Here is a 22,970-nt window from a genome sequence, read left to right on the forward strand (position 1 = left end):
TATGAAACTGTGTCACGTAATACAATGTAATTAATGAATAAATTAAAAAAAATCCGGTGTTGGGAGAGGTTCTGATGGAGGAGCTTGGGGAGCTCCTTTGTAGGGACACAGTCCCTGCAGGTGAGCAGGCCACTGGTATACTTTTGGCTCAGGTCAGGGGTGAGCCAGGCTAGGCCAGTTCATATCACCTGCTGGCGAATCCGAGAACCAGAATGGTATGTGGGTCATGTCAGGTCAGGCCGCAATACTAGTCAGATCACATTAGGGCTGGGACTGGGGCTGGCTGGGCTGGCTGGGCTGTAGTCACCATCAGCGTCAGCTGGAACTGGGGGTGGGCCGGGCTGGGCCAGGCTATAGCACCCACTGGTAAAGGCTGAGGTAAGGCAGACCATGCCAGACTAGGCTGCAGTGCCCAATCAGCGTACATAAGATCCAGGGGAGGGCTCGGCAGTGTGGCCTAGTGGCTAAGGTCCTCGCCTTGATCCCATATGGCCGCTGGTTCTAATCCCGGCAGCTCCACTTCCTCTCTGTCTCTCCTCCTCTCAGTATATCTGACTTTGTAATAAAAAATAAAATAAATCTTAAAAAAAAAAAAAAGATCCAGGGGAGAGGGTGTCAACCTAGTAGGGTGGTTGTGGGGGGCTGCCCTGCTGGGCCATTACTCCCACTGGAGACCATGACAGCTGGGATTGCGGGGCAGACCAGGGTGGACAGGGCTACAATACCTGTTAGCCTCATGTGAGCTGGATCAGGAAAAGCCAGCCTGGGTTGACTGTTCCTACTGGTGCATGCATAAGCCAGAGTGGGTGTGGGTTGACTGGGCTTTGCCACAGCCATCAGCTAGCAGATGCTGGCATGGGGGACAAATTTTGTCAAAACTGCAGAATCACCTGCAGAGAACAAGATCTGGGAGTGGGAGTGGGCTCCTTAGGGAATTAATGGGCACCTCTGTGATTGGCTGCAACTTCCACTGGTGAGCAAGAAAACCAGGACTAGGGGCAGGCATGGCTAGACAGAGTGGCATCTGCCGGCACAAATGTGAACTGGATAGTGGGGCTAGTTGGGTTGAACTAGGCTTCAATGCCCACTGACATGTACAAGAGCGGAATGAGCTGTGGGACAGATTGGACCAATCTGCCGTTCATGCTAACAAACACAGAAACCACGGCAGGGGCGAGATTGGTGGGGGTTATTGCGGGTCGCTCTGACTAGACTGCAACTCCCACTGGTTTGTGTGAAGGCCGTGTGTGTGGTGGGCAAGATCAGGTTGGACTCCAACACTCACTGGTTTGTAGAGAAGACAGGGCTGGCGACAGAACTGATCCAGCAATTGCAACTACCAGTGTGTGTGTAGGCTGACTGGGGTACAAACTGTGCTAGATCCTGTATTGGAAACACATACAAGAATCAGGTCTGGATCACCTTAGATCAGGTTTCTCTGGGAATCCTTCCAATTGAATTGCTGGACTCAGAACTCCAACCATGGTCTGATCACGGAGTCCATGTGTCACAGCTGGGCCTCCTCAGTGGCTTAGACCGAGGAGTGGACAGCATTTCCAGGTGCAAATGGAGGATATGTCAATCCACGGCAGCCTGTAGAGGACACGTAGTATCATAACAGAGGACGGTGGATCAACTACCCCAGCCACGTGTTGGCAGTGAAAATCTGGGCAAATGGAGACTCTAAGGTGGACTATGTCAGCCAGTGGAGTCCGGAGAGATTTCAGCGTGCTTGGAGTGGCAAGATTGGCAGCAATTCAGAACTGCTGAACCACCAAAACCTTGGAGCATGCCCCACATCAGGGACCCTGGGGTGGTTGGGAGGCTGGGTGTGGCTTCTCCCTTACCTCTCCCCCCAGATACAGGGTGGGGGGGAAAAAGAGAATGTGGAAACAACTGTCTCACCCACATTCCTCTAGACCTTGATCGTTCGCACCCTAATCAACTAGGTAAAAATTATCAACAATGAAAAAAGAAGACTGGGAGGGGAAGTTTTGAAGCCCAGGGGGCAGCGGAAGCTGGTCAGGAAACTCCAAATGAAGGGGCCTGAGGTCAAATGATAAGAAGCACGGCAGCCGCCCACGAGCTTGCGCCTACGAGGGTCTCAGCCTGTTCCCCATCAGAGACCAGTCGGCGGCCGACAAGGAGGGCCCGGAGACGCACCGCAGGTCCCGCCGGGGCCTCCGGGGCCCAGGGTCCATGGCGGAGGCCGCGCGGCGCCCTGGGAGTCGTAGGCGCCTGGCTCTCCAAGCTCCACAGACGTCAGCGCGATGGGTGCCCGCGCGGCCCGGCGGAGGCCTCCGGGGCACGGGGCGGGGAAGTCGGCTGGCGGCCAAGGCGTCCTGCCTCCTCCCCGCGCCCCGCCTGTGGACGCCGGACTACATTTCCCGCCCTGCCGGGGAGCAGCGCGGGGACTACATTTCCCACCGCCGCCCGCCCCGCCCAGGCCGCCGCGCCGGCGCCGGCGAGCCAAGTGTCTCCAAGATGGCCGCCTGGGGAAGGAGGCGTCTCGGCCCGGGCAGCAGCGGCGGCGGCAGCGCCCGGGAGAGGTAAGGCATTAGGGCCCGGCGTTGTAGGCGCGGAGGCCGGGGTGGACGCGGGGGGCTGCCCCCGGGCCGCGACCGTGGCGCCGCTCGGGCGTGCGTGGCGCGCGCGGGCTTGGCCGCGGCCTCGGCCGAGTGCGAAGACCCGGGGAGGACCGGACACCGGGCGCCCCCCGCGCAGGTCCCCGGGGCCCGCCCGCCTGTCCCCGGGGACGGGGCCGCCTGCGGCGCGCGCCTCGTGTGGCCGCGCACGTGGCCGCGGCGGCCCCGGACGCGGCGAGGAATGGCTTCTGGGGGTGGGGGTGGGAAGGCAAGGGCAGCGGCGGCCGCGCGTTCCCCTCGGGGCGTGGGTCCTGGCCGGCCGGGACGCGGGTTGCTGTCTTGGGCCACGCTCGCTCGCTCTCTCGCTCGCCTCCCTGCGACTTTTCCGGGCGTCCCGGCGAGCGCTGGCGCCGCGGAAGTCCTTTGAAGTGACCTTTGCGTTGGTAATGAATGATGTGCGGGTAGGGAGGGGCGGATGGACGGGCATGGCGCTTGGAGGGGGGTGGGGAACGCTGAGGCTCGCCTGGTGGGCTAGCAAAGTTTCCAACTTGGCCTTTGTAGAGTGCGCCCCTCCTACCTTGAAGGAGAAGGAAAAAAGGTCCGTCTTTCCTGACTGCTCTGTGTGTGTGGGGAGGGGGCGACCCGGCCCCGAGTTGCCGAACCGGAAGGGCCTGGCCGTCGTGCGCTTCTGCTGGCCGCCAGCCTTCACCTGGCCGGCTCCCCCGCGCCCCCAGCTACCCTGCCGTGGCCCCCAGCCCTCCGCGCGGGGCGTGTCCTGCGGCTCCTCTGCCGCTTCGGAACGGGACGGAAAGACGCCTGCGTTTTGGTGCGAGTCCTTTTCTTTTTTTCTTTAAAGTCTCCGCCTACTTTTTTTTTTTCTTAATCCCATAATAACTGCGTCTTCCGGGAGCTTTTGGAAGATTCCCGATCCCCGGGCTAGGCAGACTTAAACTTTCTTTGCCGGGAGGCCAACAGGGCTGCCTTCAGTCCGTTGAGCTGTGGCCTTTTGGAAGGAACCTAGAGTTTCTTGGCACGTGGACAGAAGTGACCCCCTGGGTTTCCAGGAGCCCCTAACAACCCCTGACATTCATCCACCGTCAGCAGATGGCTTCCTGCGCCCTGCTGGCAGGGGCTCATTGAGCCGTTGTTCATCTAGGATGCCAGTATTGTTTTTCCTCTGACTTGGATGAGGTGTGAACTGCAGGCCTCTCAGCTGCGCACCTGGGCGCTGAGCAGCAGAAGGGAGATTGATGAGGGAGCCACAGGCTGGATCTGCCTGAAGCGCTCCAGGTGAGCGGGGTGTGGCTGGCTGGCTGTGGGTCAGGCAGGTGCTTGCCTCACCTGACTCACCGGGTGACCTTTGGCCTGGAAGTGAAGGCTGTGTTCCCACAGGCGAGAGTGGGGCGCTGCTCTGGTGACTTGCATCTTGCCATCTTTGTGGAGGGCTGGAAGCCCCAGCCGAGTTGGCTCTGAGCATCCGTGCACGTGTGCACATGCCCAGGCTTCCCTGAGGTTCTCCCTGCGAGCGCTGAGCAGGGCTGGGGGGTGTCCCACTGCCAGTGTCCCCCTAATACTCCTCCCCTTACCAGCTGCTCCACTCGGTGACACTCAGCCGTACACCTGGCTGGCGTCTGCTGTGTGCTGGGAGGGGTGGGGCCCTGGGCAGAGAACCCTTCGGGCACACGCGCCAGGTTGGCCCGTCCCCCGGACTGGGCAGTGTTCTCCGTATATAGAGGCCCGGCTGGTGTCGGAGTGTCCCCACAGTTGCTGTCAGGAGAGGCTGGCCAGGGGGAGCAGCATGCTGGTAGCTCCATGTTAGTTTTTCCACACCCGTTCAGTCTAGGGAGCCAGCAGGGTCTGTAATGAAGAGCTTCATTCTCTGAGTTGTAACCTGAATTCTTGTCCAAAATTCAGCCCACTGGCAGCGTACATGCGACACACACACCGCCGCTTGTCCTGGCAGCGTCTTTGAGACAGGTTTGCCCGTCTATGAAAGTGTGGGGGCAGGAGTGTGTGTTGTGCCACCTGTGTGCAGTGGGACCCACGCAGGGCTGGGCCTGGGGTTCCATGGGGGCCGCGCTGCGGTGTGGTCACGTGGTGATGCGGGCCGTGGGGTGCCCAGGTCTTAGGGTTTGGTGGTTTTCTGTGCTTTCGCTCCTGTCCTGTGCAGCCTCTGCCTTAACTTTTTTCGTTTGTTTTGTTTAAGATTTATTTTATTTTATTATTGGGAAGGCAGATAAGGAGATAGAAAGATCTTCCATGCTGGTTTACTCCCCAAGTGGCTGCAACAGCTGGAGCTGAGCTGATCTGAAGCCAGGAACCAGGAGCTTTTTCCAGGTCTCCCACGTGGGTGCAGGGTCCCAGGGCTTTGGGCCGTTCTCAGCTGCTTTCCCAGGCCACAATTAGGGAGGTGGATGGGAAGTGGAGCAACTGGGATATGAACCTGCGCCCATATGGGATCCCAGCGGATGCGAAGCGAGGATTTAGCCAATAGGCTTTATGGCAACCCGTCCTGCCTTGACAGTTGGAAGGCAGCAGCTCGTGTGGTGACTGTGGGATCACCTGTGCATATTCCTGTCCCACATGTTGTGCCTGGAACCTTGTCATCCTCTTGGGCTCCAATGGACAAGGTCCCAGATGGTCTTATGGAGAGGGGTGCCAGTGCTCAGTCCTGTTGATTGGAGAGCCCCCAGCCTCGGAGGAGGCTGAGTCATGTTCCAGGGCTGCAAGACCCTTTCCTGACCTCGTATTGCCTGTGAGAGCCAAGGGTTCTGGAGTTTGGGGTGACAGGTGGGTAGGTACACGAGCCGGCACAGGACTTGCGTGTGGGGCTGGTGGTGTGAGCCACCGTGGGGCCGATGGGGGGAGGCTCCTGGTTCTGGCAGCAGAGGTTGGGCACTGCCCTGCCCCCTTTCTGTGCCACAGGTGAGCCCTGGCTGCTGCTGAGGCCTGGATTCAACTGTGCGGGGTGGACCTCTGGGCTCAGTCCTTTAGACTGCATTTTTGGAGGGCCCGCCCCTCCTTTTTTCTTTAGGGATTTAAAAATATTTTCTTTGAAAGGGTTATGTCGAGAAAGGCAGAAAGAAGGAGCTTCCATCCTCTAGTTCACTTCCCTCGACTACAGCAGCCAGAGCTGGGTCTGTCTGAAGCCTGGAGCTGCTTCCAGGTCTCCCATGTGGATGCAGGGTACCAAGGCATTGGACCATTGCAGAGTTGCTGGGAAGTGGAGCAGCTGGGACTTGAACCAGCGACTGCAAGCAGAAGTTTAGTGTGCTCCGCCATGGTGCCAACCTCTAAGTAAGCCTGCCTACCTAAAGACAGGCTGAGCTGCTGTCTTGGGTAGGAGGTGGCAGGTGCCTCAGCCAGGCGGAACCCACTGGGGTCTGCTGGGTGCCAGGCCAGCTGCAGAACCACTCGTGGTCTTGCCAGTTGGGCATCTGCACTGTTGCCTGGGATGTTTCCTGTGATGGTAGCTGATTTGGGTGCCTGGGCTCACTAGAGGTGCTTTGCCCTGGTAATGAAGGCTGTGAGTGCCTGGGAGAGGGTCTGCTGCCCCCTGCTGCTGGGGTTCTGGATGTCGCTCCCTGTTCCTGGCTCTCTGGGTTGGGCTGGTCCTGGGGCTCGGACTCTGCAGCCCAGCTGTCTGCTGCACCCTCGCTCTGCATCCTTAGGGAGCAGTGTTGGGTCTGACAGTGTCCGGTGGCACCCACTCAGGGTGCCCACGTCACGCACGAAGCAGCCAAGCCTCTCGCCCCGCTCTCCGCCTCATGCAACCTCAGGCAGGTGTTCCTTCCCCGTGTCTGGGGAATGTGTGTTGGGCTCTGTGCAAAGGGTCCTGCCCTCTGGGAGCTTGAGTGGCCCCCCATGACCCTCCAACTCCCCCCATGAGCACCTGCAGCATGCCTGCGCGGGGCACGGGCTGAGGGCTGAGTCCTTGGTATGGCGAGGGCACACTGGCAGGGCAGGCGGCCTGTGCTTGCTGGAGTAAGGCAGGGCAGATGTGGGGCAGTCACCTGCTTTCCCTGCTTGGAAGTCGAACTTCTATTTGCTGGTGATTTTTCTTGTTGTAAAAGGAGTACATATTTGTTTCTTGGGGAAATATAGGAAAGCCTAAAGAAACAGAAAACGAAGATTACCTGTTAGGCCTCTTGCTGGAGAAACCCAGTGTTGATCACTGTTGGCATATAGCTACTTCACTGTTTATTTGGTCTTAGATTTCTAAGACTGTTTAACACCGAAAGTTAGGTCAATGGGGCAGGCGCTGTAAGCCGCAGCGTGGGAGACCTGCGTCCATACAAGTCCCTCCCTCTGCCCCCACTTCCGATGCAGCTCCCTGCTAGCGTGCGCGGTGACGGCGTCAATGCTCGCTGCTGCCACCGCGTGTGCGAGACCCAGATGGCCTGTGAGGGCTTCGGGAGCAGTGAACTGCTGCTGTGAAGCTCTGCACAGAGAACTCTGCCCTTCAAATCTATTTTCAGAATAAACCTTTTTAAAAAAAATGATTTATTTATTTGTATTGGAAAGTCAGATATACAGAGTGGAGGAGAGACAGAGAGGAAGATCTTCCATCTGTTGATTCACTGCCCAAGTAGCCACAATGACCAGAGCTCCACTCATCCAAGGCAGGGGGCCTGGCACTTCCTCAGGGTCTCCCACGCGGGTGCGGGGTTCCAAGGCTTTGGGCCATCCTCCACTGCTTTCCCAGGCCACAGGCAGGGAGCTGGATGGGAAGTGGAGGTGCTGGGACATGAACCGGTGCCCCTATGGGATCCTGGCTCCTACAAGGCTGAGGACTTTAGCCACTGGGCTACTGCGCCGGGCCCTCAGAATAAACTTTTAAGAAAGCTAGGTTAACGTGTGAGAAACAAACATGCTACAAGGCAAGAAGCAGGATGGCATGTATAGGAAATTTGTGGGCTGGCACATCTTTAGTCTGGTGGTTGCCAGGGCTGGGAAATGGGCTAAGCTTCCTTTGGAAGCAGTGGAGGTGGGCTGGGATCAGTGTGGCGCTGTCTGCAGCTCTGAAGCTGTGGGCCTGCTGTAAATGGGGTGGTTTTTGTGGTCCATGGAGGCCACTTTGCTAAGGTCATTGCTGTCAGGAAATGGCCAGCCAGGTGGATGTTTGGCTGGGATGTGAAGTGGCATCACATGGAGTGCCCGGGTTCAAGTCTGGGAGCTATCCCCTGCCCCGGTTTGGGGTTTGTGGGGCTGATGCCACTGGGGTGTTCTGCAGGTGGATCATGCAGGAGTGTGGGTCACTCAGTCACAGGAGTGAGTAAGATGTCGTATTTAAATTTGAAATGTGGGTTCAGTGTGATGGCTCAGTAGCTAAATCTCTGCCTTGAACATGCCGGGATCCCATATGGACACTGGTTCATGTCCCAGCTGCTCCACTTCCCATCCAGCTCCCTGCCTGTGACCTGGGAAAGCAGTGGAGGACGGCCCAAAGCCTTGGGACCCTGCACCCGCGTGGGAGACCTGGAGGAGGCTTCTGGCTTTGGATCGGTTCAGCTCTGGCTGTTGCGGCCACTTGGGGAGTGAACCAGCAGATGGATCTTTGTTTCTGTGTATCCTTTTCTCTGTAAATGTGCCTTTCCAAGAAAAATAAAATAAATCTTCAGATTTGGAACAGAGTGAGAGAGATGTTTCTCTCCACTGGTTTATTCCTAAATGGCCACACAGCCAGTTCCTGGACGGGCTCAAGCCAGGCACCTTTAACTCCAGCCAGGACTCCCACACAGGTGCAGGGACCCAAGCACTTGGCCCTTCCTGAGCTCCTGCATTCCTTCATGCATCAGCAGGAAGCTGGTTTGGAAGTGGAGCAGCCGGGACTTGAATTGGTGCTCAGATATGGAGGCTTCTGTTACGGGCAGTGACTTACCCCGCTGCACCACAGTGCCATCCCCACGTGGTAAGTTTAAGTAGAAAACCAGGGTTGCCTTGGCCACCTGGCACCCTGGGCAGAGGCTATCTGGGAAGATGTTGCAGGCTCCCTGGGGCTGGCTGCTGGGGCCCACCCATGGGTCCCTCCTGCCAGCTCTTAATGTACAGAGGGGTCTGTGCAGACTGGCCTGCCAGGGTGGATGACAGGCCTGGGTTGGGTTAGGCCACCTGTCCTGCAGCGTGGTGAGCGTGTGCTTCCTGTCCCCCGTTCCTTACGAGCCAGAGTGGCCCAGCTGAAAAGAACCCAAGCAGGGCCACTCTCCCTTGCCCGACCACCCGGCTGCCTCTGGTGCCCGACCTGAGTCATGTGTTTGGATGGTGCTGCAGCTGGCCTAATCTTTTTTTTTTTTAAATAAAGCAAACATTTATTAAACTGTAATAAAAACATTCCATCAAATTACAAAACCTGAGCAAGAAAAACAAACGGCACATGCTTAACTGTAGTTGACATTCAAATAAAATTTGCATTCCCAAAATATTATACAGTAATTAGAAAATACCAGCCAAAGTAATATTAGGATACTTTTACATGCGATCTCAACAAATTTGAACAGAAGCAAATTTTAACAAAGGTAAATTTTACAGTGAAACATAGCAGATTAAGGATCTTAACATGTTTGTTTTACTGCTATTTGACACTATGATACAAAAATAAGAGGATTTACTTGACATTTTTAATAAATATCTCATGGGCTGTTGAGTGCCTTACTGGTGAAAAGATTTAACTGGCTAATCTCATCAATCCATTTTGTACATTTAGTAAGCATCATCTAGCTGGCCTAATCTTGGTCACTTTGTCGTTATCAGTACTATGATTTATTCTTCACTTGTTTGATAGAGGTCTTTCATTCACTGGTTTACTTCCCATGTGGTTGCAACAGCTGGAGCTGGGCCAGGTCAGAGCTAGGATCCTCCCTGCCAGCTGGGTCTCCCACGTGTGCGGGGCGAAGCACTCGGGACTAGATGGGCAGTGTAGAGTGGCAGCTGAATTTGAACCAGTGTTTCAATAAGGATGTCATATTGTGGACAGTGGCTCAACCCATCGCCCATGGTAGTCCACTGTTATAAGAACACACTTTATTCTCTTTCCAGTTATTTGCTTTGTTGAGAGGCACGGAGGGCTGGAAAGCAGTGGTTCCTACCTCTGCTTCATCCCCCAAATGCCTACAGAAGAGAGGGGCTGAGGTCAGGAGCCAGGGTTCCAGCTGGGCCTCCCACCGGGTGGCAGGAAGGTAACTACTTGCATCCGGAGCAGAGCCGGGCGTGGCATGCGGCTGCCCTCACTCTGGGCCAGATGCTTGCCCCTGCAAGGCCGTCCCACTGGGTACCTCACACCTGCAGTCAGCAGCAAAAATGTGGCCTCTCAGGAGGCCTGCCCAGGTGCGGGTGGGACCACTGTCCAGCCTGCAGGGGGTGGCGTTCCTGGGCTGCCTCACCAGGCCCTCGTGTTCCTTAGCCTATCTCTGAGCCAGAAACAGAAGTGAGCTCGGGTGCATGGGTGCTGGGCAGCTGAGTGGTAGCTGGAGCAGGCTCCCTCTCCGAGCCCTCGGTCTGCAGTGTCTATGCAAAAGGCACAGCAGTGCATGTGTGGTGTGTGGTTCATGGTGTGTGTGGTGTGTAGTATGCATGGTATGAGGTGCGTGGTTTGTAGTGTGTGTGGCATGTGTGCGGTGTGTGTAGTGCCTGTGCCGCCGTGGTGGCAGCTCCAGGCTGGCCTGTCTGCTGTGAGCGGATGCCATGGACTCTGACAGGGATTCGCCTACTTCGGGTAGTCCTGGTTTCAACCATGCTGTCTTTCCATTTTGTGTACCATCAGCTGGCCCTGGCCTGACTGCAGCGGGCAGCCATGGGAGCCGAGCTGTGGGGCTGTCTCTAGGGATGAGCACACCCGCGTCCACACCAGCCCAGGAGTGACTGTAGCACCAGCATGTTGGGACAGGTGGACATGCTCCCATACTTCCTGGGAGATGCCTGCTTCATGGCATCACAGCTCTGCCCGCTCTGCAGTCCTGTGCCTTGACCTGCAGGGCACGCTGCACCCTCTCGCTAAGGGAACCATGTCTCCCCAGAGCCCAAGGCTATGAGGTACCTCGGAGAGCCCTAGTGTGAGTCCAGCCTGGTTAAAGGAGCCCTACCTGAAAGCAGAGCCTGCCCCCTGTTCCCCTTTCCACTTCTGGGTCTACCGTGATCATTGGGTGTTTATCCAGTTAAAGGTTTGCTCTTTGCTCAAGTCACTTTTGAGGTGGGTGCCCTGCTTGGAGTGGCAGGGTCATGTGGGTCTTGTGGGGCTGCCCCGCAGGCGCAGGGTCCCAAGGCTTTGGGCCATCCCTGCATACAAGCAGGGAGCTGAATAGGAAGTGGAGCAGATGGGACACAAACAGGTGCCCAAATAGGATTTGCAGGAAGATTAGCCAGGCGAGCCAACACGCCCCACTTCTGCTCCAGTTCCCTGCTAACGGCCTGGGAAAGTCAGACAGGATGGTCCAGGTGCTTAGGCCTCTGCACCCATGTGGGAGACCCGGAAGAAGCTCCTGGCTATTGCGGCCATTTGGGGAGTGGAGCAGCAGATGAAGGCCTCTCTGTTTCCCTCTAATTCTTTCAAGCAAGAATAAATAATGCTTAAAAAAAACAATGTGAGCAGATGACCTGAGACGAGGAGGTGATGGGCATGTGCATCCTCCTGCAGCGGGATCTCCTCTTTAGGTCTGTTTGGCGGGAGAAGCTGGTCCTGCATCCGCTTCCACAGTGACTGAGCCGGGCAGGACCAGGGGCTCCCTCTCAGAGCAGCTGAACACCGTTGGGGAGCACAGCAACCCTGCACGGGGAGGCAGAGCTGTGAGTGGCAGCCTGCCCTGCAGGGCTGCGTCCCCGCCTGGAGTGCTCTGTGGTGTGTGCTTGAGAATGGTCTGGATAGGACTTGGTGGCAGTGTGGTGTGTGGGTGCCCCTCGGGCGTGGTGAGGCCTCTGGATCGGCCTGCAGTAGCTGGGGGAGGGGCTCTGTGAGCGGCTGGGGCTGCTCTGACTGCATGTGGAGACCGCCGGGCCTTCCTGGAGGGCCAGGGAGCTGGGATGCAGCCGGGCCCCTCAGCTCTCCTGCACAGGTGTCCACAGCCGCTGATGGCCGGTGCGCTCCTGCGTCCAGCCAGCCTGTGCCGCACTCCCTCGCCCCGCCCAGTCTGCGTCTGAGATGGACACCTGGCATGCCTCTCCCTGCACCTTTGCAGCTGTTTGTTCAGAGCAGGGTCTTGCCTGATGACCTTATGCACTGGGTCTGTAGGGAGACCCAGGCGCCCCACAGAGCCTGGGGTCCTGCTCCTTGGCCTCACGCTGTCTCCCTCCACCTCCCTCCAGGGTGAGCCTGTCGGCCAGCGACTGCTACATCGTGCACGAGATCTACAATGGTGAGAACGCCCAGGACCAGTTTGAGTATGAGCTGGAGCAGGCTCTGGAGGCGCAGTACAAGTACATCGTGATCGAGCCCACACGCATTGGCGACGAGACGGCGCGCTGGATCACTGTGGGCAACTGCCTGCACAAGACGGCCGTGCTGGCGGGCACCGCCTGCCTCTGCACGCCCTGGGCCTTGCCCCTGGATTACTCCCACTACATCTCCCTGCCCGCCGGCGCACTCAGCCTGGCCTGCTGCACCCTCTACGGCATCTCCTGGCAGTTCGACCCTTGCTGCAAGTACCAGGTGGAGTACGATGCCTACAAACTGTCGCGCCTGCCGCTGCACACGCTCACCTCGTCCACGCCCGTGGTGCTGGTCCGCAAGGACGACCTGCACAGAAAGAGACTGCACAACACGATAGCGCTGGCCGCCCTGGTGTACTGTGTAAAGAAGGTGTACGAGCTCTACGCCGTATGACTGCGGGCTGCCCAGCCCGGCACGGGGCTAGTTGGATCTTCATTATTTTTAAAGTAACACAGATCATGGGTGTGCCAAGGGGTTTCCAGCTCGCACTGAGCTGTGGCTTTCCGCAGCCCAGGGGCGCCAGGGCCAGGGGCACCTGGCGGGCCAAGGGGCGCGTGCTGGGGGGGGCTTGCCGTAAGCTGTGTCACTGCACCATCCAGAGCCAACCGGGAGCTGCTGACCATTAAAATTATGACGACTGCAGCGCCCATCCGTCTCCTTCCCCGAGTGGCTGCGCCCTGAGTGGGGGGCTCACTTGGGCTGCCTGCTTACTGCTGCTGAGCGGGCAGGGCTCTCCAGATGTGCACAAGAACTCGGCCTGGGGGATGGGCGCTAGGTGCTGTCTTGGTGGCACATGGTTGTCCACCCAGCACCTTGGGCCATCAGGAGCCACTGTCATAGCCACGTGTCAGCTCAGCAGAGACCAGACGCACAGTGGGATGGCCCTCACTGGACGGAGCCCAGTCTTGAAGGGCTGTTGCGCTCTCCAGTCCAGTGGAAGACGGCTCAGCACACCCCAGGCCCCTGCCTGGTTGGATCCCATCACAGCTGCCCCACTCTTGCTCAGTGCTAGTGTGGGAGTGAGACTTTGTTCCACAGGCCCCCCATGCAGTAAGTGCGTCTGGTGTCTACAGTGGGCTTGGAGCCAGTCCCCTTCTTAGCTGCCGTTCACTAGGCAGTGGGGTCTGGGCTGGGGCGAAACCAGGGGCAAGCCCAGCACAGCCCTCCCCCATGGGCCAGGACCTGCTCTGCCAGGAGCCAGGGCTGGGGCATCCTGCAGTGTGTCTGTCCCAGCTTGAGCCTGTACAGCCCTGGCATGCTCTGGGTGCCTCCCTGGTGTCCCGTTGGCTGTGTCTGGGAGCACCTATGTGGCTTTCTCTCCCATTCCCTGGTTCTGGCTGAGTCCTGAGGAACCAGGTGCCTGAACCGTGGCATGCCTGAAGGCAGAACCAGCACAGCGCTATGCTCTGCAGCCCTCCCAGCAGGCCCAGGGCTGAGACGCCCTCTGCAGAGTGGGGACTGCCCCCCCCCCCCCCCCGCTGTGCTTAAAGCCGAGAGCTCCCCGCAGTGCACCAGCTCACCCGGGCACCTGAATCGGCTTCAGAACACTGAAATCCATGAGCTCTGCTGGGCAGAGCAGGCGTTGGCTGGCATGCGGCAGCCTTGCGCGGGAGCAGCTGTAGGGAGCTGGATCTGGGCAGCTGTTGGCTTTGCCCTGCATTATTTCCTATGTGCGTGACTGGCTAAGATTTCAAAGGCAGCTCACATACTCCTCAAGTGTTCATGACCGGCTGGGATTTGTAAGGCAGGTCACCCTCGTACACACCCCCCCAATGTGCATGATCGGCTGGGATTTGTAAGGCAGGTCTTGGTGGAGTGGCACACTTGCCTTGAGGACAGCCACTCCTGTGATGAAGAGGGGGTGTGCCAGTCCCTGGGGACCTGGGGAAGACCTTGCATGTGCAGAGGGAGGGCACACTGCTGTGCTCCTGGCAGCCATGGGATTGGAGGGGGAGGCAGTCCCCCAGCTGCAGTATCCGACCTAGGGCTTAGGTGCCTGTGCAGCTTCTGGCTAAGCAGAGCCTGAAGGGTGGCTGGCTGGCTCCCTGCCCCCCATGTGGATACAGAGCTCCTGGATTTCAGTGTTCTGAAGCCGATTCAGGTGCTCGGGGTGAGCTGGTGCACTGCAGGGAGCTCTTGGCTTTGCACACAGCGGGGGGCAGTCCCCACTCTGCAGAGGGCGTCTCAGCCCTGGGCCTGCCGTCACTGAAGCCATCCAAGGGATAGGCCGTCAGGGTCAGTGGGGACTCGGTGCGAGGTGCCCATGCCAGGAAGGAAGCAGCAGCCTTCGATAGACCACGGCTGGAATCTGAGCTAGTGTAACAGTTTTTCTCAACTTTGAAGAAATGAAGCTGACCTTCACAACAGACTTCAGCTCTTTATTCTCCATAATCTGGACAGGTGGGATAGGGATACCTGGCTATGGCCAACTGGGACAGCCTGGCCCAGGCAGGGTCCTCCCCCTGCTGGCTGCTGTTGCTTAGTAAACATCTCAGAGTGGCACCTGCTGTCCCAGCACCGGCTGGATGAAGGCCGGCTGGGGAACAGGGCTCCTCAGGTGCTGATGTGGGCACTACATGGGACACTGCAAGCCGCTCTCAGGCCCATGCCCAAACTCTTGGCTGTGAGGGATGTCCCTGAGTGAGGGCTGGGGGGCTGTGCCACAGCAGGCAGGCAGCCTCAAGAGCTGGCAGGCAGAGGGCCTGGCCCGGGACCACCTCTGCGCTCCTGTGTGCTGCTAGGAGCCCTTAGCCTTGTGCTCCTTCCTGGCCCTGGAGGCCATGAGTCTGAAGAAGAGTCCAGGGGCCAGCGTGCGCAGGTAGATGGCCAGGGAGGGCTGCAGGTCGGCCAGCACCACGTCCTTTTGCTTCCTGCCCACGGCCGCCAGCACGGCCTGGGCCACCTGGGTGGGGCTCCGGCCCTGGGCTGTGTTCTTGTCCATGGCTGAGGTGAACAAACAGCAGAGCATACAACCTGAGTGCTGGAACACAGGCTCAGCCCCTTGCACCCGCCAAGGGCCTGGGGAATGCTGGTGCAGATGGGAGCAGAGACAGGCCTTCTGGGGGTGGGGGAGGTTCTCCAAGCAGGCCCCCCCACCAGAGGAGCACCATGACCTCTGACCTCCATGTGACCAGGGACCTGGGGTGCACTGCAAGCTTATGGCTGGCCAGGCCAGAGGTAGCCAGGGAAGGTCCCCTCCTCCACATCACCTTGGTTTTGCAAGCCCAGGGGCAGGAACCTCAGCGTCCCCAATCCCCTAGTCTCCCTCAGCCACCAGCACCTGTCCTGTGCACTGAGAACACAGATGCGAGTTTGTGGACAGGAAGCATTAAGCCCAGGCCCCTGAGTGCTTGCTGCCACAGAGAACCCATGCCAATGGGCAGGCATGGCTTGGGAGGGTTGCAGTGGCAGGGTGGGCAGGCCTCACTGGGAGCAGGAAGGCACCACCAGCCTGACTTGAGGAGGAGGGGCTCTGCGGTACCACCACCCACACCTGCCATGGGGCAGTGGCCGACTCTCCTGGAGCCCTGGAACAGCTGGAGTCGGGCCTCCAGCAGGATAGGTGGAGACAACCCCGCCCTCCCTGACCAAGCACCCATGTCCCCTCTGCTGATGCAGGAGGGCCTGGCCTCACCCCCGTATCTGGAACCATTGGCAGTGACGGCGTTGAGAGACAGGTTGGTGTGGATGTAGCCGGGGCTGATGACGGTCACCTCAATCTGGTCCTGTTGCACCTCGGCACGCAAACAGTCAAAGAATGCCTGGGTGGCATGCTTGGAAGCTGCATCTGGTGGGGCAGGTGGAGGGGCTGATGAGTGCCCTGTGTGGTTGGCAGTGAGGACCAGCCTGCATCCCATCCTCCCTCTTCACACACACCTTTAAACGATGCTTAAATATTTGGAAGGCAGACACACATACATCTTCCATCTGCTGGCGGATTCTCCCCAGATCCCTGCAATGGTCAGGGCTGGGCCAGGCTGAAGCCTGGCACTCTATCTGGGTCTCCCATGTGGGTGGCAGGGACCCAAGCACTTGAAGCGACACTTGCTGCCTTCCAGAATGTTTGGTTAGCAGGAAGCTGGATGGGAAGCGGGGAAGGCAGGACCTGAACAAACCCTCCAGCCTGGGATGTGGCCATGTGCCTGCCCACAACTGCTCTCTCAAATCTGCCTTCAGAAATGGCATGGTGCTGAGTGAGTGCAGTTCCTGCCTTGGACACTTGGAGAGTTATGTTGAGATACACTGAGTCTCCAGCTTCCTTTCAGATGATCTAAGAAAAACTGCAGGTGCACACGGCCATGGCCTTGCGCCACACTGCTGCTCCTGTCTACAAGGCCTATGTGTGCATCAGGACCTGGCAGGCAGCAGCAATGGCTTAAGTAACAGCTTCCTACTCCCACCTCCACTCCTGTGTGCAGGACACGGCATGGGGCCTCAGCAGAGCTCTCTTTCTTGGTCTCTTCCTGCCTTTCAAATAAATGAGAAAGGGGCCTGGTGCAATCGCTTGGCTGGCTAATCCTCCTGTAAGTGTAGGTACCTTATATGAGTAACATCATCCAGCTCCCTGCTTGTGGCCTGGGCAAGCAGTTGACGGCCCAAAGCCTTGGGACCCTGCGTGGAGATCCAGAAGAGGCTCCTGGTCCTGGCTTTGGATCGGCTCAGCTCTGACCATTGTCGATTACTTGGGGAGTGAACCAGTGGATAGATATTTCTCTGTTTCCTCTCTGTAAATCTGATCTGCCTTTCCAATAAGAATGAAGACAACTGCCTTGTGGGTAGGTATCTGCTGCTGTGACATGCCATATCCACACAGGGAGTCTGTGTGGCAAGTGTGGTTTCTGACTCCAGCTCTCTTCACTGGTCTTTGTGGAGCCTCCCAGAACCCAGGGGTGAGGGTGTTCCCGTACGTGGTGTGTGGGACCTCATGTTTCTGGTCACACCCTGACTGTCCAGGGCTCCGACAATGCAGTCTGAGTAGAAGCAGACTGTGCAGCCTGTAGACAGCTTTTGGGTGTCTCATGCGCAGCAGAGCCTGAAGGTCGGGACATGCGGCACCATCTCCCCAGCACTGCTGCATAGTTGCTGCAGGTCGGCAATACTGGGGGCCCTCAAACTCACTTCTGTCCCCCAAGAACCCCTCTGGCAGGGTAATGGGGGGCCCAGGGCGCCACCCCCCTAGATGCACCCAATTCCTGGCTATGCTATGAACCCTGTACTCCGGGGTGTCCGTGGGCTCAGGCATTGCCTGGGCACAGCTGGTGCCATTGCTGGCCCAGTGCTGCTTCCTCCATCTGAGGCCGGGCGCAGCTGGAAGCTCTCACCCAGGGGCCCGCTACCACACGTGAGCCAGCGCACATTCCCAGTGTATTTCACAATGTCACGGCCCCACAGCCACCAATGTTTACATCATCCAGGGGGTTTAAGAATTGCCGGCACTCCCACCTAGGCTGCCCCAAGTGCTTTCAGCAGCAGCCTGGGCTGGGGGCTCCGGGGCACACCTGCTGCTGAGGGCACCTGTCTGTGTGCTGCCCTGATGACTCGACTGAAGAGGTGGCTGCAGGGAGGACCTGGATACTCACATGCTGAGCGAAAAGGGATGCTGATTCTGCCCTGGACGCTGCTGATGACGACCACGTGGCCCTGCCGCCTCTGGATCATGCCAGGAAGGAGTGCTGAGGGGAGAAGGTTCAGGTGTGGGTGGGGGCCTCAGGGGTGCTCCCTCTAGTGCCAGCCCACCAGGGGCGGCCAGGGTTCCCTGTTCCAGTGCTGGGAGCAGTCCACTTTGCACACAGTGAGGAGAGGAGAGGAGTGATGCTGTGCCAGCAGGGCCATTGCTGAGGACAGCACCTCAAGTGGAGGCTGGAAATCAGGCAGAGACACAGCCCCCGGCCCCTAGCCACAGTGAATCCCCTCCAACCCTGCCCTGGGGTGGGAGGACGGGACAGCCGAGGCTGGGCCGAGAAGGACCAGGAGAAGCAGGAGACAGCCCCATGCCAGGCTGTCACCTTTCGTTAGAGCCACTGGGCCGAAGTAGTTTGTCTCCATGACCTTCCTGTCCACGTCCACGGCCGTGTCCTGGATGGCGCCACGGTAGCTGATGCCGGCATTGTTGATGAGGATGTCCACGTGGCCGAAGCACTGCACCATCTGTGCTGCCGCCGCCGCTATGGCCCCAGGGTCTGCGAGGTCGAAGGTCACCGTGTGAGGCTTGTGTGTCTGTACCTGCTCGGGCACCACAGACAGGAAGCACACCTGAGCCACCGGCCCTGTGGACTGCGGGGCTCTGCGGGAGGCTACAACACGAAACGACATGACTGCCACAACCCTCTGCCCAAGATACGGGGCCCGGGGCTACCTTTCTGCAGGGTGCATAGCCGACTTTGCACTCCACCAACTCCAATCCTAGGGCTGCTCGTCCCCTGCCTGGCAGGGCGCCAGGTGTGCGGGCCCAAGTCTGATGCTGTACATGTCCCTGGAGTGGTGCGTGATGTGCCACAGCTCTCGCTGCTCTCTGACCATCACTGTGTGCTGTCTGGCTTGGGTTAAGTCCCATGCATTCACCTGCATGAGAATCACTCTTGGCAGGCCCCCTGGGTGCCAAGCGCTGGGGACATGGCCACTCTTGGCAGGCCCCCTGGGTGCCAGGCGCTGGGGACATGGCCACTCTTGGCAGGCCCCCTGGGTGCCAGGCATTGGGGACATGGCACAAGGTACAGCTGGGTCCTGGAACTTAAGGGAACACTTGTAGGGGCTCCAGAGAAATGAGGGATCGAGCAGCCTGACTCAGAGGGCTTTTCCATGAAAGTGAAGGGGTATGAGGGCAGAGCAGGTGGCAGAGCACACAGCCCAGCCCTGTGCCCACATAGCTGCGCTGGCACCCTCTCAGATCTCCCCTCTGGGACCTGCCCGCAGCTTCTTCCATCAGAAGGCTGTTCCCCAGAGACTAGTAGCCAGGAGTCCTGACCAGGGGAGACGGGTGACCTGGGCGACACTACAGCTAGACTCCCCATGCCAGGGAGCACGATGCTCGCACAGTCCCCAGAGCTGGCAGCGCCAGCATCCTGCTCAGGATGTCCCTCTGAGAAAGAGGGGTCGGGATGGAAGAGCAGGACCCCAGGCAGCGTTACCGCGGCAATGCACGCTGTCACACAGCTTTGCTGGGAGCCTGTGGGTGGGCTCAGCTTCATGAGTGGCCACCTGGGTCCTGGGGCAGCAGCTGTGAGAAAGGTGGCCCACCTCTGTGGGGGGGTGGCAGGGAACCGGGGTGGGCCACAAGGATCTTGACCTGGGAGGACAGGGCGGTGGGTTCTGTGGAGGCGGAGGGAGTGGGTCACCACTACTTCAGCCACACCAGCTAAGGCAGCTTCCGGCTGATTAAGCACCTGCTACCTTTCCGGGCACATTTGGAAGGAAGTCGATTCAGAGGTGGAGCAACCTGGATACAATGTGGCGCCCCAGCAGGGGACTCCCACATTATAAGCAGTGGCTTAACCTCCAGCCCGCCAGCTCCAGCTCCAGCTTCCCTCCAGCAGATTCAAAGGCGCTGCATCTGTATGGAGGGACACATAAACCCCTGGGGATGTCCCCGAGCGAGCCAGCTGAGGCGCTTCACTAGAGGACAACTAGGGGACAGCGGAGCCTGAAAGGCTCACAGGGCTGAGGCAGGCAAGGAACAAGACGGGGAGTGGACACACATAGAGAACTAGGACATGGGTGAAGAGAGGACGAAAGTTCTGAGGCAGAGAGGTGCCACGCGTGGAGGGGAAGCTCCATTAGTCAGGCTCCAGAACCGAGAAGAGGACGATGGATAGTGAGCAGAGGGACCTGCGAGCTCTCACCACGCAGCCAGGCAGCCCAGCACGGGAGCTGTGGAGATCGGGCTGGGGAGAGCAAGGAGCTCTCTTGGAGCTGGAAGCAGGGCCCCAGGTGAGGCAGGGCCCCAGGAGGAGGCAGGGTCCTAGGTGGAGTAGGGCCCCAGGCGCGGCAGGGCAATCAGATGCCCACAGCCAGAGAGGCATTTCCTCTCCTGCCTTGATCTTCAGCGTGACGGCCAGAGGACTTGTCCGCAGAAATCTTGGAATGCCAAAGCCAGTGATTGGGCTGATAGATTCAAAGCACTAACGAACAAAACAAAGCAAACCAACCAACCCAAAACTCTGCCTGGTGCAACTAGTCTTCAAATAACCACAGCTGAAGGAGTTCAGGGCCAGCAGCCTTGCCCCGCAGGGAGTGCTCACGGGGACCTGGCTGGGCAGGAAAGGAAGCGGCCAGTGAGTGGCCTGGCAGGCAGCAGAGGAGACAGCCACCTCCAGGGGAGTCGCACCCAGGCCCCTCCAGCAGCCGGGAGCGCTGCGACGCTGGCTTAGGGCTCTGCTTTCGCTTTTCTACACCACCTGAAGAGCCATGTTACAGAGCAAACAGTGGACGGAGCTGCGACCTGTCACACGAACAGGAAGGGAGACGGCGTTCCTGTCTGCTACTGAAACTGAATGGTGTGTTAGTGTTGGAATTTCAGGACGGGGATGGAACTCCCAGGCAGACATCAAGAAAATATACATGGGGGTGCAGGGGAAGGACACATTTCACTACCAAAAACTCAGCTAAACACAAACGAACAGGACGGGAAGAATGAGAGGGAAAAAGCCAGGAGGTGTCCGGGAAGTGGGCAGAAGTCGGCCACGCTTCCTCCACTTCCTCAGTGATTACTTTAGACATGAACAGATTAACCTCTCAATCAAAAAAGACAGAAATGGGCAGAATGGATCTTCTTGATTTGAAAGGCAGAGTTACAGAGAGTCCGTCTGCTGGCTCTCTCCTGAAATGGCTGCAATGGCTGGAGTTGAGCTGGTGTGGTTCAAAGTCCGCAGCATGGAGCTTCCGCCAGGGCTCCCACATGGGTGCCAGGGACCCGAGGACCTGAGCCATCCTCCACTGCTTTCCAGGCACAAGAGCAGGGAGCTGGATCGGAGGTTAGGCAGCTGGGACGGGACTTGAACCAGTGTCCATGGGGGATGCCGGCACCATGGGTGGAGGCTTAACCTCACTACGCCATGGTGTGGGCTCCAGAATGGATCTTGTAGAAAGGGATCCACTCACATACTATCTATGTATTAAGAGGTTCACTTTAGGCCCGAAGTTACAAATGGGTTGAAAGTGAAAGGATGATATGCTTGCAATGGGGGAATCTCAACTGAACTTGAGCTATGGTTATGCAACAAGGTGGAGGAATTCACCACGGTAGGAGGGTTTGGGGAGGGGTGGGGAGAATCCAAGTACCTATGAAACTGTGTCACATAATACAATGTAATTAATGAATTAAAAATAATAAATAAAAAAAAAGAAAGTGAAAGGATGGGGGGGCTACTGTGGTGACCCAACAGGCAAGTGGAGGACGCCCCAAAGCCTTGGGCACATGGGCAACCCGGAAGGAGCTCCTGGCTCCTGGCTTCGGATCGGTTTAGCTCCGGCCATTGTGGCCAGTTTGGGAGTGAACTAGTGGATGGAAGATTTCACTGTCACTCTGCCTTTTTCTCCCTCATTCAATGCAATTCCTATAAAGCGACAACAACAAAACCACCTAATAGTATTTTCTTTTTCTCAGAAATAGTAAAAACCAATTCCTATGGGACAGCAGTGGATCATGAATAGCTGAAACCATCCTGAAAATGCTCTTCGATCCCAGTACTGGAAACCCACAGTGATGAAAGCAGAAAAGCACCGACAGACACATCAGTGTAACAGAATAAAGAGCCTCAAATATGCGGGCCACTACAAGGTGCCCAGACTGTCCAAAAAGGAGCCCTCAACAAGCAGGTTGGTGAAAGTGGACACCCAAGGGCGGGCACCAGAGTCAAGCCACTGCCTGCAGTCCCAGCACCTATATGGGCACCCGTTGGTCCCTCCTGCAGTCATGCTCCCTGGGAAAGCAGCAGAGGATGGCCCATACAAATGCCAGGAAAGCACATGCAAACACACTCAGCTCCTTCTGGACACGGAAATAGACATGAGACCATGGGGAGCGTCACTTCCTACCGGGATGAAGGGAATCAGGAAGGCGAGGCCCCCCAGCGGGGGGTCCTGCCGGTGGGGTGCTGAGGCGCTGCTGCTACTGTGGCAAGCATCTCAGCAGCACCCCCTTCCCTCCCAAGGCTGAGATGGCCAGACTGCCCAGCAAGGTGGCTCAGAAGAGCAAACGCTGCGATGCAGGACCCTGGATACCAACGCTCATGAGAGTCAAAGGGTGGGAAACCAGCAGAGGGAGGGGTAAGCCTGTTACACACGCACACACACACGCGCGGCAGAGTACCACTCAGCCTTCAACAGGACGCTGGCCCTGGCACAGGCTGCAGCAGGAGGACAGCGTGCGAATGGCATGTGAGACACCAAAGGCGGCCATCATGCACGGACATGGGGTGATTCCCCCCATGGTGGGGATCTGCAGTGGTTCCACTCACAGGAACAAAGACATCGAGAGGGTTTCCAGGGGCTGTTCGACCGGCACAGCACTTTGGTGGGGATGTTGGGGGACTGTCGGATGTGGACGGGTGGTTCACACTACTGAGCTATGCGCTAACAAATGGCTGACACACCACATGCTATACGGTTGACTTTATAGCTTCAGAGCTGTGACTGTTTTGAAAGGTCACTGCTAACCCCAAACACTGAGGGTGCGATGTGCCATGTTGTGGGGACCTCCCTGGGACCCGTCCACCCTTCTCCCTCAAGCTCAGTGGCCCCGGGGCTCACCTTGGTGGCGGGAGTGGCAATGAGCTCTCTGGCGAGTTCCTCTAGGGCCTCCACGTTCCGGCCGCAGAGCACGAGCTTAGCCCCGGAGGCGTGGAACACTTTGGCACACTCTGAGGAAGGAGGTAAGCACCCTGAGGCCAAGGCAGGCCCAAGCTGCCCGTACAGCGCGGCATCTCTGCTCTGGCCCGTCAGCCCACGGTAGAGCCCACATCCACACTGAA

At 58.2% G+C, this 22,970-nt stretch overlaps 2 protein-coding genes across 2 annotated transcripts in view; one reads left to right on the forward strand and one right to left on the reverse strand.

Moving 5' to 3' along the window:
- The first annotated feature begins 2,409 nt into the window (after positions 1 to 2,409).
- Positions 2,410 to 12,645, forward strand: TMEM11 (transmembrane protein 11). The gene is made up of 2 exons (XM_058675790.1): positions 2,410 to 2,549; positions 11,880 to 12,645. Exons 1-2 carry the CDS (start codon positions 2,485 to 2,487, stop codon positions 12,394 to 12,396), a joined length of 582 nt encoding a protein of 193 aa, XP_058531773.1. The 5' UTR covers positions 2,410 to 2,484; the 3' UTR covers positions 12,397 to 12,645.
- Positions 12,646 to 14,559: 1,914 nt separating this feature from the next.
- DHRS7B (dehydrogenase/reductase 7B) overlaps positions 14,560 to 22,970 on the reverse strand; it is a 28,336-nt gene continuing 19,925 nt past the window's right edge. Inside the window, exons 3-7 of the mRNA XM_004599626.2 lie at positions 22,750 to 22,859; positions 18,009 to 18,225; positions 17,583 to 17,675; positions 15,638 to 15,790; positions 14,560 to 14,946 (exon numbers count right to left, since the gene is read on the reverse strand). Of these exons, the coding sequence (XP_004599683.2) occupies positions 14,741 to 14,946; positions 15,638 to 15,790; positions 17,583 to 17,675; positions 18,009 to 18,225; positions 22,750 to 22,859 (779 nt within the window). The 3' untranslated portion in view covers positions 14,560 to 14,740. The remainder of the gene's footprint in view (positions 14,947 to 15,637; positions 15,791 to 17,582; positions 17,676 to 18,008; positions 18,226 to 22,749; positions 22,860 to 22,970) is intronic.

This window comes from Ochotona princeps, chromosome 17, assembly GCF_030435755.1.
Source record: "Ochotona princeps isolate mOchPri1 chromosome 17, mOchPri1.hap1, whole genome shotgun sequence".
Classification (NCBI taxonomy): domain Eukaryota; kingdom Metazoa; phylum Chordata; class Mammalia; order Lagomorpha; family Ochotonidae; genus Ochotona; species Ochotona princeps.

Bases quoted from the DNA above. Each gene is read 5' to 3' on its own strand.
- TMEM11 (XM_058675790.1), top strand. From the start codon at position 2,485: ATGGCCGCCTGGGGAAGGAGGCGTCTCGGCCCGGGCAGCAGCGGCGGC. The intron at 2,550-11,879 runs GTAAGGCATTAG...ACCTCCCTCCAG, and splicing joins GGCGGCAGCGCCCGGGAGAG to GGTGAGCCTGTCGGCCAGCG.